The sequence below is a fragment of the Liolophura sinensis genome, chromosome 5 (genome assembly GCF_032854445.1).
Source record: "Liolophura sinensis isolate JHLJ2023 chromosome 5, CUHK_Ljap_v2, whole genome shotgun sequence".
Taxonomy (NCBI): Eukaryota; Metazoa; Mollusca; class Polyplacophora; order Chitonida; family Chitonidae; genus Liolophura; species Liolophura sinensis.
In genome coordinates this window covers 2,957,374-2,975,083 of record NC_088299.1, presented here as the reverse complement: position 1 = coordinate 2,975,083, position 17,710 = coordinate 2,957,374, and the positions used below count along the sequence as shown (strand labels likewise).

Here is a 17,710-nt window from a genome sequence, read left to right as displayed (position 1 = left end):
CCAAACACGTCTAGCCCTGTGAATCAAATAACCTGTACTGTTCACATTTAGAAACTGGTATTATGGGCAGAACAGTTCAATACTGTATTGTACAACTGAGGCGATACCAACTTCATTTAGTGTTCTATGGGTGAGCTAACACTCCCAAAAAAACAAAAGTGGAACTCAAATGAATTTAAAATCCACCATTTTATCAAGTCCAACTTTAATGCTTTATATGATTTTATAATACTTACTATATGATTTTTTTAAGGCTTTAGGGCTTTCAGATCATGTAAATATGTCTTTAACATGCCCAATTGCTGTAATATTTATAATATATTTACAATAATATTTTTGAACTACAAACATTGTTCTTATACAAGAGCCATATATAGACAGCCACATCTCAGTTAATGTCTTATTTTAGCCGAATCCTATCTCTCCAGTCTATAATTAATGACTCAAGCTGGCTGTTCCCTGCTTTTAGTGCATGCATGTGGGTCAAACTTATTTTATTTTCTCTGAAGTATTAGACAGTTCTGGGTAATCACACCCACCACAGAATGGCATCTCCCATTGCTCTCTCCACAACTAGAAATTTTATCACGCTTATTTTGAATACTTTTATGTAGAATACTAAACTACAATTCCAACATTTTCGATACAGGAATACAATGAAAATGCAATTATCGTCTTTTCCTTTAACACGATCATTCAAAACCATCTTGAAAAACAACATGAAAAATGGAAAAAAACTAGATCTACATTTAACATTTATTTACACCAATGTTGATATTGGCAAATCAATTGTTAAGAAGTATCTTTTGTTCAGTGTACTTTTTTTTTTCACCAGTATCAGTAACAACATTTTGTTCAAACTTCATATCCAGCAAGACAACAGTGTTCAAAATTCACAGAAATGATGCATGTATTTACAAATGTAACATGAGTAGCAAACTACTGCTTATGGCAATTTTAAAAACATCTAAGGAACTTTATCCACGATGGCAACAGTACAGTATCTAAATTTGTTCCCTTCTCAAAAATCAGCCTTTCCGTTCGTTGATTAGGACAGCCTATTACCATGACTACTTAGAAGAATTTTTCCGTAATTTATTATACAAGTACAGACAGTTGTATACAAATCCGTAGATGTTATACAAGTACAGACAGTTGTATACAAATCTGTAGATGTTACACAATTACACAGTTGTATACAAATCCGTAGATGTTGTACAAGTACAGACAGTTGTATACAAATCCGTAGATGTTGTACAAGTACAGACAGTTGAACACAAATCCATTGATGTTATACAATTACAGACAGTTGTACACAAATCTGTAGATGTTATACAATTACAGACAGTTGTACACAAATTCGTAGATATTTAGTCTATGTAGTCATAAATCAACTGATAAAAAGGTTCACAAAGACATTTACTTCGGCCTTTTGAAAGACGTCTTCCCCTTTTTCTTGGCAGGGCCTTTGGTATCAGCCAACTGAAACAGACATGAATAGAAGTGTCAGAGCCACTGTTGAATTAAAGACAAATAAAACATGAACCTGAAGACCATGCTGTCTACAGAAATAGATTGATTTTTTTTTTTCACAACTAGCAAACTGCATTTGAACCTTTGATTCTACGGTGGTCTTTCTGACCATACTGTGAAAAGTGATTCCAATCAGGTTTAGACACTAAACGCACACAGACAAGTAGATTTCATCATACACAATGTAAACAGAGAACTTTGAAAATTTAAACAAACTATTTCAAGCAAAATATATGCATGTGACATCAATGATACTCTTTGGGTCACAACATATAGCCATAGAATATGTTATAAAACCATTTTACTCAGGTGAGTAAATTATCCTGGAAAGTGTTTACTGGTCTTTCATCTGATACATTCTTCATTTTACAGTTTCCTTTGTCTTAACCATGTTTAAAGGGAAAAGTAAAGTAAAATTGGAAGAAACTACCTGTAGAAACAGGATAGAAAAATGTCTGAAAATACTTTATTTTTTGTTATTAGTCAAACGTTTTGATAGTCATGAATGAATAATTATGGCTTAATGTCACACTGGCAATATTTCAGCCATATTGTTGCAAATGGGCTTCATGGATTAGGCATGTTGATACTGATACATCACATTGACTTTTGTCTGGTCCTGAAACAGGTAGTTGATGTCCAATCTGCTTTTTCATGCCTAGGCCAACATTACTGCAATTCCTAAACTTCTTCCATTGTTGGCAGAGTGTTTATTCAAGCATATTCTGAGGTCATTATTTTCTTTAGACTGCTTTGTTAATCTCTGAAATTCAGTAACCCAAGCTACCCAACCAAGGTAGTTTTGTCTCCAAAATAAAACTTTCGCAGATTTCTTAGCAAGTCAACCAATGAGCTTAGGCAGGAGTAGGAGACACATGAACGCAAAACTTCAGCTCAACACATGAACAACTGAAATCGTGAATTTGATCATTTATGGTAACTAATATGCACACATCTAATCAACGACGGACCATCCCCCTCATGTTATTGTACTCTACATGTGTGCAAAACCTCAGCTCAATACATGGAGTATGTTTTAAGAAACCACCTCTCATAATTCGTTTAAAGCTGCTTTCCTTGTTACTGGACACCGACGTTTAGGGTATGACATAAGCTCCATGTTTGTACAGGTAAGCTAATCACAAAGGTGCGTAAATCGCACTGATACCTGTGCAATTAGGATACAACAAGAATTTTTTTTTCTCAGAACTGAACATTAAGGTGTAGTCATGTGATGTCAATGACACCATAGAATATCCTTAAGGTCCACAAAGCGCGAGAGCAAAAACATTTGAATTCCATAAACTCCATGAAAAATCTGCTAAAAAAACATAAGTAAAGGTATCTTTTGGTACAGTTTTCAAGTCTTTCTACTGAAGCTTACTTCACATTTTTTTCCCTTTAAACAACCACTTTAAGACCATCCTACTGGGCTAATATATGTTAAACCATGTGTTCAAGTGAACTGAATGTCTGCACAAAAACTTCGTACCTGAATTCAATCTAGTGCTTAAAGAAGCACACAACATACTCTCTAAAATTAAAACCCAATTCAATACAAGACAACCACATTCAATTTCTTGGATTTTTTTGTTGTACTCGTTGCCCAGATTTGACACCCGGGGTTTAGCAGCGTGTAATAGCATAAATGTAACTGGTTTCCATGGTTACTTCAAATTATTTTATTTCCATTCTAGAACAAATCTCTGAAACCTTAGACATATCAATTTGGTCTCCAGGGCATAAGCACCTAGCAGTTGTTAGATTCTCTATGCTTTTCATTACAATGATCTCTGCATCCACTCAAGGTTATGGTTACCTTTCTCTTGTTGCTTGGTGAAGGAGATAACACTTTAAAGAAGCCGTCCAGTCTACCCTGCGTGGAACCATGTCTGGCCTTGGTCAATTTCTTACATCCGTTCTTAATTCTATCCTCGCTGAAAGTCAAAACAAAAGCATTCAAAGCTGAAGTAAGGAATCCCGCAGCCAATTCGACACAGCCATTTGAGAAGAGTTAAATCTTAATACTGCATTGTAACACACTTTATTTCTGGTTTAAATTTTAATAGGCTTGTCTTGTATAACATTCTCAACTATGTAAGAATTTTGACTATTTTCCAAAGTAAATGAATATTTTTACTTCACATTTCTGACTTAAACAACAGCAGTCAGTTTTACGGGTTAAGGAAACAGGATGCCTAGAGTAAACCACTGCCCTTTTTTTCTTAAAGGTGGAGAAAACATGAAAATTACATAAAGTCTAGATGAAAGAGTGCGAAAAGTTATTCCTAAATGTGGTCTTCAATATTTTTTCCCATTTTTCCTTAAGGAGAAAAAAATAATTTTTGTATGGTGGGTATTTGGGACTAACTTTTGATATTTATAGTCTTTGTTTAATAATGTCATAAATGAGGATGTAACTGAGATTTAATAAATATTTTTGCTCTAGAATTTGTTCTTTTCGGCTAACAAACGTATTAAACCTCAATTTGGATCATATTTATATTTTTAATAGGTTCATACATATTATCATAATTTAGCTTAAATGCATATGTTTCAATATAAACAACAAATTTGCATTCAAATAAATTTATTAGAATAGCATCACATCCTTATTTACAGAATTATTATGCAACAAGGATAAATACCAAAAGATGGTCCCAAATACCCACCATACACAAATATTTTCAATTACCCTTTTCTCTTTAAAAAAAAAAAGTCCAAAAGGAAATATAGGAAATTCTATCAAGAATTTAACAGAAAAGAAGTCTTTACACACCATGGCTTCATTTGAATAGTATTATAAAGTTTGAAGTAACTGCTTAGAAAAAAAAAAGGGCAAAAGAATTTAATTAAGTTTGGATGCCCCACAGTGCTAACTTGAGAAAGTTTAGATGCCGTGTGGTAACTTACTTAAACCCCTTCTGATTACACATGAACTCCACCAGTGCTGCCTCATCTGGATCAGTCCACTTGAGCTATAGGTAGGCAGGTGGGAAAGTATTGATTAGATATAGTGTCATTAATACAAGATCAAAGGACTAGAAAATTACTCTGCATTATCCCAAAAAAGAAAGCACAAAGGAATCCTTAATAACCCATTTCAGTACATCCACTGATTCAAACAAGAGCAAATACTACATGGAAAATGAAAGGAGGAGGAAACAAAGAAAAAATAACAAACATATACACGTCTGTGGCTGATCATGAGCCATCAGTATGACCTTCATTATGACCTCTCACCTCTAGTGCTTCTGCTTTCATGACCTCTGGCTCTTGGAAAAGACGCCTGGCCTCCTGAGGCGAAAAAAAAAAAAAAACCCCACAAAAACACATCAAAAATGTTCTCTGTACTTCAGGTTTAACATGGTTTTTAATCATTCTGGGGATAGATGAAATGTCTATACATCAAAGACTGACCAGCTTAGGTCTACAGATGTCAACAACTCTGACAACATGTTTAGATCAATGAAAAAATTTCTAATAAATGCAAAAATTATACCTGTCATGTAGTTAAAGAGCACTTCTAAGATATTTCAGTAACATCTTAAAATCTACACTGCACTTTATCCTTTACTTCCTTAATTCGCAGTGCACGTGTCAGATATTTCTGAGACACTTTAACATCTTAGCTGTACCCTTCAAAACCCTCATGTTTTTGAAGTGAACCTCTCAGATATCTTAAAGACATCTTAACCTAGCTGCTACACCTAATCCTCTCAGCCCTGCTCACATCCTCCTAGACCCAAGAAAACATCTTTTATTTCACAGCCTGTCATCTTTGCCTTCCGCACATAATGGGTGATGCTGAGATTGCCCAGAGTATGGCCACTCCCCTGTAGTTACACGTGACCTGTTATCCAGGTTCAATGACCGCTCCTAGGGAAGACAGCCACCTTTAATCTGGTAATGACATCACATCAATTGAGAGATGCAGAGCAATCAATGGCTCCGTTATAATCACCCTTCACCTGCTCAATATCACTGTCAATATCGTCTCTCTTCACACAGTTCACATTCGTGCCCATATCTGGATTTCAATTTTCAAAGCCGGGCAGCTAATGTACTCAATTTATTTATTTGATTGGTGTTTTACGCCGTACTCAAGAATATTTCACTTATACGACGGCGGCCAGCCTTACGGTGGGAGGAAACCGGACAGAGCCCGGGGGAAACCCATGACCAAACGCAAGTTGCTGGCAGACCTTCCCACGTACGGCTGGAGAAGAACCCAGCATGAGCTGGACTTGAACTCACACTGACCTCATTGGTGAGAGGCTACTGGGTCATTACCCTGTGCTAGCGCGCTAACCAACTGAGCCACGTAGGCCCCCGCTAATGTACTCAAGTGCTAGATCACAGCTGTCAATCCCCAGAAATTTTGTTCTGAACAAGTTCCCTAAATCCCCACTAAATTAAATGACGGACACTTTTTAGCAAATCAGCGGAATGTCACGTGTCTAATCTGGTCGGTAGTTTCATAATTTTAAAGAATATCATGTGCCCCTACCTGAGTAACACATTTTCGTGTGCAAAATCTTTTCTTTCATATGCTTTCAAACTGCATCTCATGTCATACTTTAGAGGAGTGAATCTGTTAAAGATTTAGGGCTCTTAGCAGATCATAGCCTTCATTTCAAAATCATGTATGCTTGGGCTTTCACATCACACTTCACAATTTTTCCGTCATATGCCAACAAGTTATTTGATGAGTAAACATATATTGTGTCTTCTTATGCCCATGTGCTGCAGCCAGTGAAGTATCATGTCAAAGACACCGGATAGGACACCCAGCACTTATGACTTATCAGCAACATTTTTCTTACCTCATACATCCAGTCCTCTGGAATGGTGTATTTCTACAAAAGACAAAAATATGTCCAATTTACTTTAGATCTTTTCCATGTGAAGATATGATGGTTTTTAACACAATTATTAGGGCTATTTACTCTAACTTATTTATTTATTGATTTGAAAGAGATTCACAAATACACATCACAATGAACACAATACAGAGAAAGCCATAAGCATCAGCCTTTGGATTTTCCATTGCCACATTGAGTTCGTTTTTAATTACATGACAAACGACGTGGAACTGAACTGAAAAACATTCAGTTTGATTGATTTCTTACTAAATGCAGAACAGACAAATAAATTCACCAAATACGCGTGTCATCAAGATGCACGAGTTTCTTCTCATCATAATTCAGTACCGACCACAACAATTTCCTTAAAGCTTAAGGCCTCAAGCGACATTAAATTGTTGTAGCAGACTTAGACATGCTGTTTAAATAAAGGAGTTTTCAAGTCCAACGCACCAAAGTCTGAGAAGACCTTAGTTCTCGCCCACCAGTTTCCATCATGACAACAATCATTTGAGAGATGGACTACACGCGGGCATCGCTACCATTATCCCAAGCTTTAATCTCCTTTTTTGAAAGCTGAAGAGCCAAACTTAAGTGCAGTGTATGACATGAATGTTGTGTGTTCGTTTAGGAATAATGTCAGTCGCATCACAATGGCATCTCTTCATAGCAGACCACTGGTGAAAATTGAGTGGGTGGAGTGGGAGCAATTCAAGCAGAGCCCAGGGGAAAGCCATGACCATCCGCAGGTTGCTGACAGACCTTTTAACATACGAACCAAGAGTAATAACTGGATTTGAGCTCACAGTGACCACATATGCTCCTGAATCATTGTGCTGCGCTAGTACTCTTAACACTCAGCAACGTGGTCTCCATCACTCCCATCCCCCCCCTCAACGTCCCCAGTACATAAACCTATAAACCTGTTGTCAACATTATTAATCCTTGAAAACCTCAACACAGTCACACGAAGCTTTGTGATCAATGTATCAGGCGATATAATCCACACAGACGTTGTCACCATCAGTGCATTAAAATCAATCCTACAGCTCTTCAGTTAGAGAGGTGAGAATTTTTGCCATGTTACACTTATGTGATGAACAACTCATTAACTCATCAGGTAACACACTTCACATGGCCCAGGTCCACCGATTAAAAGGGTTACAGTCATGGATCATCAGCTATTGATCTTTTATTGTCACTAATTTATAAGCCATTCTCAAGAATATTCCACTTTAAATGTGAAGGGGACACACAAAATCACACACCGAGTATATGACAATCTCTTAATATACAGCCTGTTTTTTGTGTGTATGCCTATGTGGCTTGCTGGCTTGCTGGAGGTGAAGGGAAATACTGTGGCATAAACAGGCTGGAAACATACGGTTCAAGTTTTACAGCCTTATGAAGTTATCTCCCTATCTATTTTTTATGCAACCTTCTACTTTTATGGCTCACAGTTTCTCAAAAACAGACCAACGAAAACCCACTGTGGTGACTGTCAAAATCCACTAACCGAAATGGCTAGTCCCCTACACATCCGACAGTTCCTATCAACTTTTATCCGGCTGCTTTTTATCATCACATAAGCCTCCGGATCTGAACCCATCTTGTTGCCATGGAAACAACCCAATACTAAATCCTACTCGCCTGTTTGATCACATTCAGTATTTATTTGCTAAGCTCACTCTCATTGTTATTTACATGGGATCATTATCGCACAAGAGCTTTACCCCAGACACACGATAGTAGCCATTATTAATGCAACAGTAACTGAGCCATACAGAAACAAAAAAAATCAGCTGTACATTTAGGCCTATGCTTTATACTTTTCCGGATTTAAGTTTAAAAAATGTGGTCAATTTCTTCAAATAAATGAATGTTAATCTTGAAAAGTTTTTTTTCTCCATTAATTGACTAATTGAGCCGTACAGTAAAAAATCAGCAGTACATTTAGGCCTATGCTTTACACTTTTCCTGATTTAATTAAAGAAAAATAAAATGTTAATGTTGGAAAGTTTTTCCTTTATCTCATGTATTTTTTTGGTTTTTTGGTAATGTTTATTTGTATGTACATCTCAGTCATAATCTGAAAACACAGCAGGCCTATATGTTAAGATAATTATTTAAAGACAGCTGTGTGCTCCATGTATGCATCAAGCCCTGTCTGTTAAGCATCGTAACAACATGTGACACATGTCTCTGATATGAAATACATATACTTCTAAACAGTTTCACTACTGAGTTGTAATCATATTTGATAACATTTTCAACCTCTAATGACTTTTTCCCATGGAATTTCTGTACATAATTATTTATAAAAATAACACCAATTATATGACTTATATGGTTTGATAACGATGTAAGAACCTACGTCGAAACGTCACCAACACAATAAATCCAGGAGTCGTTATCCATAAGTAATGCCTCTGTCAATCTATACCATCCCAATTCCTAAATGCCTCTGAAAGAAGTTATTTCTGCAAGCTTAAAAAAAACGGTGCAGATTATTTCTCTACACCCGACAGTACTCTCAGAATGTTTCAAAATATTGGTCGCAGTGTTGATTAAAGAATTAGCATACGTGTAATTTTGTAAGAAGTGTACATAAAACATTTTAACTTACACAATGGCAGAATCAGATGACTGTCAGAGATAATTCATTTTGCGGACAGAGACACATGTACCTTTTCCAGACGCACCTTTACATGTTTCCTATTTTAGCTAAGCTATGTGATAGATGATTAATCAGGTACCTCTGATGGTTGACAGATGCTTAGGCCACTGGCATTTACTGACAAACAGATACCGCGAAAAACATGTCAATGGTCTCAAATTCACATATGATATCATGTTCCTACATTACACAGTAGGCCGGAAGTTTCAGACATTGCCCATCGGGGCATTTGTAATAGGGTTGGTTGTCGAAGCGACGGAATGAAGGACTGCCTGGGATTTGCCACCAATCTCAAGACTTATTGCTGCTCAAAGTACCTGAGAACCCAGCGGCCCATTAATTTACCGACAGAGTGATATCGGAGAGCAGTAAATCACCTGGAAACAGGAGAAATAGAGGACAGGGTAAAGCTTTTAGACTTAAGATCCCAGAGATAGGGTCTCTGTGGCTGGCGGTATATAGGTACATCTAACAAGTACGGGAACAATAGCTGACTAGGCATTTCTTCTTCCACTCGAGCACGCGCGGAGGAACTACACAGGCTGTTTACAGGTTCAACCCTGGCTAACACTCTCTCTTGACAAATGACAGTTTAAATGACACGAACTTGATAAATGGCATTTCTCATAATTACAGTCTATCCTGGTGATCCTTAATAAGCCATGCCTCAGGATACAAAGTACGTCAGAGGCACAATGGCGATAGTGACCGCCAGCTGAAAGCTTGAACGCTTGACCCATCTACTGGCTACTACATGACCACTGCAGACTGGAGATGCTTTCTCCCACTTGTCACACATCACTGAAGTATGCAAACCATTGGAATAACAACTGAGCCGAGAGTTAACAAACCATACATGTATGTCCTCTTTTTGTTTAAAGTACAAAAACCACAAACAAGGTAGCACAAAGAAAATCTGTAAAGTGATAGTGAAAAAAGTAATGCTTCTTAGCTCAAAATTTAATCCAAGTTTAACCCATGAATTAAACTTAGAAGCTCTGTTTTGAACAGTTTTTGAGTCTGTCCACAAGATAACATATTTCTTGAACGAAAAAACATATAAAGAAGAAAATATCTCACATGATGAAAACAGAAAATGGAAAATTAATTGCTCCAGGTTCAAAATTTCATCAGATCCTGTCCACACTGAGGAGAGTGTGTATATGACACTTGGAAGCTCCATTTTTAATAGTTTGGAGAACGGAAGTCTTTAGAGAACTTTCTGAATGAAGGATGACTGCAAAAAAGAAACCTGTATAACAAAACACCCACCCAAAAAAAAACAACCAAAAAAACCCCCAGAAAAAGTGAACTAAAATCAAGTCCTGTCTGCCATAAAGATAATTTGTGTACCAAATCTGGAATCACTATTACAAGTAAACCTAAAAACACACAGTCACACTCACCCACCGACTGACAGACAGACAGACAGACAGACAGGTGCAAATCAAGATGCATTCACCATGACAAACAATGTACATGTAGGATAAGACATGTCATTACATATATGGATAACAAATCTTGAGTTTTTGTATCAACTCGAAGCTGATGATGTATCACCTCTTTCTTAATGTGTCTCTTCCTCCTTGTCAACCAGATTGTGAATGACTCCAAGTGCATCCAACAAACAGCCATAATACATGTAATCAGAAATGAATAATTATACATGTGTTTCTAAAGTGAATGATTTTTTTTTTTTTCAATAAATCATTTAATGAAGAAATGCACATACCTTTTTGTCAAGATGCTTAATGACCTCATCAATAGTTTTGTACTGGCGGATAAGATCAATGGCCCGTTTAGGCCCGATCCCACGAATAGAGTCGCAATAGTCACAACCCAGCAGTATACACAGATCTATAAACTGTAATAAGAGATCAATAAGCTCAGGTAACAGATCAGCACTAAATTCCCATCACACACTGATAATTAATGCAGTGATTACACAGGCAAATGACAGAATATTTATCAACATGACTTCCATTAGGTTTTAATCAATACCTCTGCCATTCATGTACATATAATACACACAGAGTTGCACAGAAAGAGGGCTTGCAACATACCCGGCACCCACAACTGCAACGTCATTTACGACAGGGTGTTACTCCTCCCGTAGTAATGTACAATGAGTGTGATGAATGAATGAATGAACGCATGCTTTAGGGTTTAACGTTGTACTTTAACAATTTTTCAGTCATATGACGATGAGGTGCCATTATGTGTGTGTACATATACATGCACTGTGTCTTCTTGTGGCAGGGCAAGTCCAAAGTGTTGTTGCCACTGAAGTATCATGCCAAAGACACCAGACATGACACCTGAACCAGTCACATTATAATGACACCAGGCCAACCAGAAATGTTTTTTTTTTGCTTTAACTTTTCAGTGCTGAGCGCCAAGCGAGGCCGTATTTGGTATGACCCAAGACGGGTTTGATCCCGGGTCTCCTGACTTCGAGGTGGATGACTTCCACAGAAGCTGGAAATGATTATGATGTAATACCCTCAGATGTAGTAGAGATTACACCTGTTCTCTATTTGGAATCACATTTAATTTCATAAACCAAAAACATATACAAGGCACTATACAAGCACCATGATTTCAAACAATGCTGCAATGCTGTTAAATATTTTCTGATCCCTGATGGGAATAGACCTCCTCCATGTTTTTTTTTTATTAATTATTCTAGTAAATACTTTATTTGACCTGAAAATTCACCTCAAAGAAAAGCTGTTTTTGAGGGAAATAAAGGTAAATATTTTTTTTTTTTTTTGGATGCTTAACATTTTCCCAGAAGGATATCATCCCACTTTCTACACAAACCTTGACACAGCTGTCTTCAATAGATAAATCAGAATACGAGACTTTTAGTCATATCATTTACGTCGAAAATAATATTCCACACGTGCCCTGCAGTACAAAACTACTAGTGGGTGAGATAATTAATATTCACTCACCACACGTGCCCTGCAGGCCATAGCCACTAGTGGGGGTGATAATTAATATTCACTCACCACACGTGCCCAGCAGGCCATAGCGACTAGTAGGGGTGATAATTAATATTCACTCACCACACGTGACCTGCAGTACAAAACTACTAGTGGGTGAGATAATTAATATTCACTCACCGCACATGCCCTGCAGTACATAACTACTTGTGGGGGTGATAATTAATATTCACTCACCACACGTGCCCTGCAGGCCATAGCGACTAGTGGGGGTGATAATTAATATTCACTCACCACACATGCCCTGCAGGCCATAGCGACTAGTGGGGGTGATAATTAATATTCACTCACCACACGTGCCCTGCAGTACAAAACTACTAGTGGGTGAGATAATTAATATTCACTCACCACACGTGCCCTGCAGGCCATAGCCACTAGTGGGGGTGATAATTAATATTCACTCACCACACGTGCCCTGCAGGCCATAGCAACTAGTGAGGGTGATAATTAATATTCACTCACCACACATGCCCTGCAGTACATAGCGACTAGTGAGGGTGATAATTAATATTCACTCACCACACATGCCCTGCAGGCCATAGCGACTAGTGGGTGAGATAATTAATATTCACTCACCGCACATGCCCTGCAGTACATAACTACTTGTGGGGGTGATAATTAATATTCACTCACCACACGTGCCCTGCAGGCCATAGCGACTAGTGGGGGTGATAATTAATATTCACTCACCACACGTGCCCTGCAGTACAAAACTATTAGTGGGGGTGATAAGTAATATTCACTCACCACACGTGCCCTGCAGGCCATAGCGACTAGTGGGGGTGATAATTAATATTCACTCACCACACGTGACCTGCAGTACAAAACTACTAGTGGGGGTGATAATTAATATTCACTCACCACACGTGCCCTGCAGTACATAACTACTTGTGGGGGTGATAATATTCACTCACCATACATGCCCTTCAGTACAAATTATTTATTTATTTATATGATTGGTGTTTTACGCCGTACTCAAGAATATTTCACTTATACGACGGCGGCCAGCATTATGGTGGGTGGAAACCGGGCACAACCCGGCGGAAACCCACGACCATCCACAGGTTGCTGACGGACCACACTGCGCTAGCGCGCTAACCAACTGAGCCACGGACCCCCCCCCCCCCCCTTTCAGTACAAAACTACTAGTGGGGGTGGTCATTAATATTTACTCACCACACATGCCCTACAGTACAAAACTACAGAGTAATGTCCAACTCTCTCTTTACTCAACAATATTTCTCGCTTCCGACGATAAAGTAATTTTTCTATAATATATTCTCCACGAAATATTTAGGTCAATATCCATAAATGTCACATTTGTTACTTTGAACAAGGACATCAGCTACAGTTTACATTACAGCCGGAACAAGCGATCAGCGTTATTTACAGGTGTGCAAGAGCTTCTGAACAATACATGTACCTTCCTTCATTAAATGTTTGTACAAAGGCCATTACGCCAAAGCCATGCGGCCAACCTTAGCAGTTATGTGTAGCTGTATGACCACCATTACCCTTATTTAATTACTCAATCGCATTCAGCAAACACAACCTGGTAAAGGAGGCGGCTGGATGCTTTGAGACCACTAACAGACGCGAGGACGTGCATACCTCATCTCGGGAGAGTTCCAGATCCTGCAGTACACGCTCCAAGTGGAATTCCTTTATTGGCATTTTCCTGGAGGAGAAATAAAACAGAGCTTAGTGGAAACAGCCAGAGGCAGAGTCTATGTTTGCATTAAGGAAATGACGGTTTGTTGAGCTATCGGTAAGGCGCAGGATATGCCTGTCAGCACATCGGTCCTGTCCTGCGTCCCACTGTTTTAGTGCCCACACCAATGTGTGAATTATGTGTAAATACTACATAGCAGCATGAAGAGCCCGCAAGCCCTGCTTCATTGTTAGACCAATCTCTTCCACACCATCACAAACATTCACATTTTATTTCTTTGTTTTTCCATCTAAAAAGCCTGATTGTCCCACAGGTTAGCGTTCTGTTTACACATAGCATTGAATCTGATTGAAACAAAGCAGGGTAGTGCATGGCTCTGCATGTGCACTCAATGTTACGAATCCGCAGGCCGTTAGTGAATGAGTACGCAAGCTTAATAATGATGGCAATAAACTGCTGAAAACAAGCGTGGTACAAACAAACATATGTAGGTCATCAATGAGTATTAAAGTGTGACGTCAAAGAGGAAAAAATGCCGTCAGTGAGAGAGTTTTAAAGTGTGATGTCAGTGAGGCTAAGCGTGATGTCAGTGAGAATTATTGGATGTCAATAAGTATTAAAGTGTGACGTCAGTGTGTGTTAAAGTGTGATGTCAGTGAGAATTATTGGATGTCAATAAGTATTAAAGTGTGACGTCAGTGTGTGTTAAATTGTGACGTCAGTGAGAATTATTGGATGTCAATAAGTATTAAAGTGTGACGTCAGTGTGTGTTAAATTGTGACGTCAGTGTGTGTTAAAGTGTGATGTCAGTGAGAATTATTGGATGTCAATAAGTATTAAAGTGTGACGTCAGTGTGTGTTAAAGTGTGATGTCAGTGAGAATTATTGGATGTCAATAAGTATTAAAGTGTGACGTCAGTGTGTGTTAGATTGTGACGTCAGTGAGAATTATTGGATGTCAACAGGTATTAAAGTGTGACGCCAATGTGTGTTAAAGTGTGACGTCAGTGTGTGTTAAAGTGTGATGTCAGTGAAAATTATTGGATGTCAATAAGTATTAAAGTGTGACGTCAGTGTGTGTTAAATTGTGACGTCAGTGAGAATTATTGGATGTCAACAGGTATTAAAGTGTGACGCCAATGTGTGTTAAAGTGTGACGTCAGTGTGTGTTAAAGTGTGATGTCAGTGAAAATTATTGGATGTCAATAAGTATTAAAGTGTGACGTCAGTGTGTGTTAAATTGTGACGTCAGTGAGAATTATTGGATGTCAATAAGTATTAAAGTGTGACGTCAGTGAGAATTATTGGATGTCAATAAGTATTAAAGTGTGACGCCAATGTGTGTTAAAGTGTGACGTCAGTGTGTGTTAAAGTGTGATGTCAGTGAGAATTATTGGATGTCAACAGGTATTAAAGTGTGACGCCAATGTGTGTTAAAGTGTGACGTCAGTGTGTGTTAAAGAGTGATGTCAGTGAAAATTATTGGATGTCAATAAGTATTAAAGTGTGACGTCAGTGTGTGTTAAAGTGTGAAGTCAGTGAGAATTATTGGATGTCAACAAGTATTAAAGTGTGACGCCAATGTGTGTTAAAGTGTGACGTCAGTGTGTGTTAAAGTGTGACGTCAGTGAGAATTATTGGATGTCAATAAGTATTAAAGTGTGACGTCAGTGTGTGTTAAATTGTGACGTCAGTGAGAATTATTGGATGTCAACAAGTATTAAAGTGTGACGCCAATGTGTGTTAAAGTGTGACGTCAGTGTGTGTTAAAGTGTGATGTCAGTGAAAATTATTGGATGTCAATAAGTATTAAAGTGTGACGTCAGTGTGTGTTAAAGTGTGAAGTCAGTGAGAATTATTGGATGTCAACAAGTATTAAAGTGTGACGCCAATGTGTGTTAAAGTGTGACGTCAGTGTGTGTTAAAGTGTGACGTCAGTGAGAATTATTGGATGTCAATAAGTATTAAAGTGTGACGTCAGTGTGTGTTAAATTGTGACGTCAGTGAGAATTATTGGATGTCAACAAGTATTAAAGTGTGACGCCAATGTGTGTTAAAGTGTGACGTCAGTGTGTGTTAAAGTGTGATGTCAGTGAAAATTATTGGATGTCAATAAGTATTAAAGTGTGACGTCAGTGTGTGTTAAAGTGTGACGTCAGTGAGAATTATTGGATGTCAACAAGTATTAAAGTGTGACGCCAATGTGCGTTAAAGTGTGACGTCAGTGTGTGTTAAAGTGTGATGTCAGTGAAAATTATTGGATGTCAATAAGTATTAAAGTGTGACGTCAGTGTGTGTTAAATTGTGACGTCAGTGAGAATTATTGGATGTCAACAAGTATTAAAGTGTGACGCCAATGTGTGTTAAAGTGTGACGTCAGTGTGTGTTAAAGTGTGATGTCAGTGAAAATTATTGGATGTCAATAAGTAATACAGTGTGATGTCAGTGAGAATTATTGGACGTCAATGAGTATTAAAATGTGACTGTCAAGGACAAACTGTGTTGTCAGTAAGAGAATCATAAAGTGTAAGTCAGAGAGGATAAGTGTGACATCAGTGAGGATAAGTGTGATGTTACTGAGAATATTAAAGCATGGTGTCATTGAGAATAAATGATGTCAATGAGAATGTTAAAGTGAGATGCACAACGAGCATATTTAAATGAGATGTCATTGAGAAATATTCAAGTGCGATGTCAATGATAACATTAAGGTGTAATGTCAATGAGAATCTTAAAGAGCAACGACAATGAGGCAAAGCAGCTTGATGTCAATAATAAAACGTAATGAAATCAAGAGTAAGCATTCAGAAAGAATTATATTCCATAAGCAACAAGGAAACGTTATGCAGAAGTAAATACTTATTATTTGATTGGTGTTTTATGGCATAATTTATTGCACTCATAATGAGGGTGGCCAGCATTATGGTGGAAGGAAACCAGGCACAGCCCAGGGGAAACCCACAACCATCAACGAAAAAAATACAGGAAGAAAAACTAGAACTAGAAACTAAAAAACTAGAACTCTTTTCTGGAAGGTTGGTGGCCTGAATGAGGAATGAATGAAACTTTTTGTTTAAGGAGGGTAACTTTTCCAGATTTGCCCTTTCTACTGACACTCAATAATGACACATAAACAAGTAAAAACATTATATCTACAAATCCATGTAGAGAAACATTAGAACAGTCAACAATACATCACTTCAAACAATGTGTTACGATTTGTTGAAAGCTGAACTAACTTTCCAAATATTGTTGCCAAAAAGCAGTACGAAAAGACAGAAAGAAGATCACATGAATGAACGAAATAATCCGCAACTGCTTTCATATAAAAGGATGATAATTCATGCGAATGAGCAGGTTGTAAGTCAATTAAATACAACATGTACGAAGTAAAGGAGATTTAACACTCTCTGGGGGAAATGCTCATGTGATGTGCATGCCAGTCACATCGGAACAAATTTATGACGAGTTGATTGAAAAAATGAATGCATTTAATGTCAGATGTGACAGTGTGTAGAAGAGTATAAGGTCATGGCATATTTCATCAATGCACACAACACTGCATAAGTCAACATGATGTGGCCCACACCGTACATCCAACACAAAAATATCCCTATCCTGCAATAGATCGTCAGCAAAAACAACTAAGATTAAATTTCTTTTTTTTTTCGTCAAGGCAATTTCCTGCCAAATGCGGGAATTTAAATCCCCCCCCCCCCCCAACCGCTCCCACCAAACAAAAGAAGGTCAAGTTAAAGCTTAGATTAGTGGTAACGACTTGACACGACATTGCTGGACTGGCAGGATTTCATATCGTCACGCCATCATTCTGCCTTAACAGTGAATGCTCTTTTATCAGCCAGCCGGTCACTGTACGTAGCCAATACGGACTAATGCATCAAACTAGCCCCGTTTTCCATTCTCAAGTTGAAGACCACTGGAAATATTTTGTAA

At 37.9% G+C, this 17,710-nt stretch overlaps 1 protein-coding gene across 1 annotated transcript in view; it reads right to left on the bottom strand.

Annotated features, from left to right (window-relative positions):
- Positions 1-591: 591 nt before the first annotated feature.
- Positions 592-17,710, bottom strand: part of LOC135465680 (flap endonuclease 1-like) — a 37,062-nt gene continuing 19,943 nt past the window's right edge. The window contains exons 7-13 of the mRNA XM_064742986.1: positions 13,695-13,761; positions 10,808-10,939; positions 6,360-6,392; positions 4,777-4,830; positions 4,447-4,511; positions 3,353-3,470; positions 592-1,482 (exon numbers count right to left, since the gene is read on the bottom strand). Coding sequence (XP_064599056.1) covers positions 1,420-1,482; positions 3,353-3,470; positions 4,447-4,511; positions 4,777-4,830; positions 6,360-6,392; positions 10,808-10,939; positions 13,695-13,761 — 532 coding nt within the window. The 3' untranslated portion in view covers positions 592-1,419. The remainder of the gene's footprint in view (positions 1,483-3,352; positions 3,471-4,446; positions 4,512-4,776; positions 4,831-6,359; positions 6,393-10,807; positions 10,940-13,694; positions 13,762-17,710) is intronic.